We start from the raw sequence: 3,691 nt of genomic DNA on the forward strand, positions 1-3,691 counted from the left end.
ATATCATACTTTATAAAGATAATAACAAATATAACACAACATATGTATCATTATCATACTTTATAAGGATAATAACAAATATAACACAACATATGTATCATTATCATACTTTATAAGGATAATAACAAATATAACACAACATTTTACCAACGAATAGTGGGATTGACCGTCACATTATAACGCCCCCACGGCTGAAAGGGCTAGCATGTTTTGGTGGTATGCGGATTCGAACCCGCGACCCTCAGATTGTGAGTCGAGCGCCTTATCCACCTGGCCATGCCGGGCCTTTTCATACCTTTAGTGAACTGTGTTTACTAAGTATGTATCACAGACCCTTGTTCATAGCAAACAACGAATTATTTCAACGTTTAATAAGAACATACTAGTCACACATGCACTTATTCACGTGCTAATAATATATAATGATAAATTATAATAGCTGTATACTAATTTATCTAAAAACATGTTAGGCTGACAGAAAATAAAGAATTTTACTGAGGTTCCAATTTTACTTTATAATTTAATTCACTGTTAAAACATTAATGATTTAATCACATGCTGTTGGCCAGTCTGTTGAATTTGGTAAAGAAAGAAGACATTATTCATGACCTTTCTTAATTTTTTTAGACTTAACTATGACCTATATGTGAATATATAAAAAAATAAATGTCAGATACTTTTCCACATAGAATTCTTTGGTAAAGTTTACAAAAAAATTCTTACAACCTTTACAGGTACTTACGACGTAGCGATATCGAGTGGAGCAATCGGACAAGGACATATTCCATACGATGCTTTTTATGAAATTATTGCAATGGTAAAACAAGGTACGTGTTAATACTCTTTTGTACGAAGTTAACATTTTGTGTGTGATATACCATTTTCCCATATATAACATTTATCAATGTATAAAAAGCTATAACATTTTGATGGACACTAATGTAATTCTGATGTCAACATCAGAGGTACACAAATGCAAAGTATGAACATATAATGTAATTATTAACGTACGGTACAAGTAGAATACAATTAAGATGTTACATGATGTCACAAATATGCAAGCTAGATTATATTTACTTGAATGTTTATTACCATATATAATAATGATTTTGCACAGTCTGAGATTTATGGTTTGACAAGAAGGATAGTTGAATAATTGCTAAGGTTTTTTTTATGAATTCAGAAAATTCACAGTATTTACTGACTTTCTCAGGCAATAATATGTAGGGTAGTGTGTAGTGTATGTATATATGTACAGGTATATAGTTTGATACACATAATACAGTAGAAATAAATATTATTTTTTTTCTCTGTTTAAAGAGCAGGAATTCGTCATAACATTATCGAGATGAAATGAATCACTACGAAGATGTAAATAAATACTTTAATTTTCATTATGATGTGCTAACATAATATGAAACAACATTTTATTGAATTTATAGCTATAAAACCATTCTCTAGCTACATTCATTAATGTTTCAACATTTCAAACCACTATTTATAACTAGTACTAAAACAATACAACTAATGTTATTTAGCTGGTTTTGTATTTTTGATTATCATAGTAAACATTTTCTCGGTAGGGGGCTTAATTTGTTGGCTGACGATGAACCCTTCTGAAGGAAAAGTTGAGGAAAACTTCAAGACTGTAATGGCGGACTTAACAAATAGTGGGAAGTGGAAAATGTTTCAAGAGCCTATTCGTACAGAAGAGTTTTTTCAAAAAGAGGCAACTATGTTTTATGTTATGCAAAAATTGTAACTCAAATTTTCTAGCTTTCTCAAAACAACTGTTTTAATAATATAAGTTGTAAGATTACCAGTTTCATAAATGCTTTTACAACAAAGAAAACATAGAAGTTACAATAAAAATATGATATAACGTGAAATAAAAGCGTTGTTTTTTTCAGTATGATATTTCTTATATTGACAGAATCTTTTTCTGATAAAATTAGTTGTGGGTTCTGTTCTGGTGAAGATTACCAGTTAAGCATGTTCTTTAAAAATGGTATTATCTTCAAGCTGTTTTCGGATTATATTTAACGTTTCAAAGGTTGCTACCTTACTTAATAGATTGAATACACCGAAAGTGATCATTGTACACTCCTGTAGCAATTGGAAGAACTGTTAATTTAATCCTTTCACATCAAGCAAATAAGATACCTTTATTTAAGTATATTGTGGTGATTTTTTCGTGCAGATGTTCTGCAAGTAATTAATGGCATATTTGAGAAAAAGTTTTAAAGTTGCTCTTATCTCCTAGCTCAGACAAAGGTTGCCTACCACAACGAATGTTCTCTAAAGGTTATACTTGCTTGACCCGTTTTCTGTGCCATGCCCTTTTGAAGTGAAGTAATACTCATTTTGAGCGTCGATAAAAAGACATTTAGAAGTTACTATGAATTGGGAATTCATCTTCCTTGCATATCTTTAATGGGAATGATCATTGTGAGATGTAAAACTAAAACTTTGTTGGGACTTGAAAGTGCTTTTGTATTTAACTCTCTCGTTACAGTAAAATTTATAAACCATTATCATAGAAGAGGATTTTATAAGATAAAATAATGTATAGAATAACAGTGGAAAAGAAGAATCTGCATATGAGATGAGAACATGTTCGTAAAGTGTAAAAAACACTAGGTGGGATCTTCTTCTGGAGTAAGAGCTTTACTCAGCCATGTTGAGCTCCGTGCATGTTCGTAGTTTATCCTTATTACTAAGAGGTTGACAATTGGGTAGCCTGATGCTAAGCGACCTCCACTGATTACCTTTCATATGGAGAAAAATAGGGCAGGAAAGATGGGCCATGCTGGCGCCAATCAGGACGGACTCCTGAGAATCAGGGGTGGTCTCCATGGGATTCCTAGGTATTTGATAACTATCCCATGGAGGGAGTTTTTCAGGTACTGGTTAGAGTTACCAACGGCTCAGAAGAGAAGTAGTGGACAAAGCTTGCTGCAAAGTGACTTAACATACTCAGGTGGAGCAGCCAGCAATTTTCCCATAATCCAAAAGGTTCTTGGGTCGGTAAGGAACACTGATATACTCTGAAAGGTTTACCAGTGGCTGCAGTAGACATAGAATGAAGCACCTACTTCCGTTTCATGGTGTTCTCCAGCAAACGTCGTCTAAGGACACCATATTTCTAAGTACGTGCATATTTCTTCTCTTCTGGAGAAGGATAATGGCACCCACCAAATGCTGATGGCATATCAGCCACACAGCGAATGAAAAGCTGTCAGTAACTACATATGTACCGTTATTTAATTATGGTGGTTTTGTGATAAAAGACGATAATGAAAGAGGATTTAGACCATTTACTCAACATTTCAACCAAATTGTTGTTTGTAGTGAGTAAGCTTAAAAACAGATGATGCAACTTATGATGGTTTACTGATGATTCTAAATGGCCTACTACTTGACAATCTAGAGCCATCGAACAAGGAGATTTAATGACAGAGAAATGATTGTCAATAAGCTGTGACATAAATTCAATCCTGTGGAGAACCGAGCATTCCATAAGGACAATTTCAAAGCTCGAATGTGTTTGGTCCATGAAAACTTACCCATTTGCAGAGATAATCATAGGAGATACATAACAAGGCATAACTGAACACGTCTCCCGGTGATCATGATGAGACACTCTTCAACAAATTTGTCCAGGATCGGTCAAATGAATTCACGTCGTACC

At 33.6% G+C, this 3,691-nt stretch overlaps 1 protein-coding gene across 3 annotated transcripts in view; it reads left to right on the plus strand.

Annotated features, from left to right (window-relative positions):
- Positions 1–1,870, plus strand: part of LOC106478838 (methyltransferase-like protein 27) — a 26,302-nt gene extending 24,432 nt beyond the window's left edge. For 2 of the 3 annotated variants that reach the window (XM_022382523.1, XM_022382522.1), the window contains exons 5-6: positions 735–827; positions 1,584–1,870. In XM_022382523.1, the coding sequence (XP_022238231.1) occupies positions 735–827; positions 1,584–1,762 (272 nt within the window). In that variant the 3' untranslated portion in view covers positions 1,763–1,870. The remainder of the gene's footprint in view (positions 1–734; positions 828–1,583) is intronic. The other variant, XM_013939413.2, reaches the window with a different exon arrangement.
- The last annotated feature ends 1,821 nt before the right edge of the window (positions 1,871–3,691 follow it).

This window comes from Limulus polyphemus, unplaced genomic scaffold, assembly GCF_000517525.1.
Source record: "Limulus polyphemus unplaced genomic scaffold, Limulus_polyphemus-2.1.2 Scaffold254, whole genome shotgun sequence".
NCBI classification, from domain to species: Eukaryota; Metazoa; Arthropoda; class Merostomata; order Xiphosura; family Limulidae; genus Limulus; species Limulus polyphemus.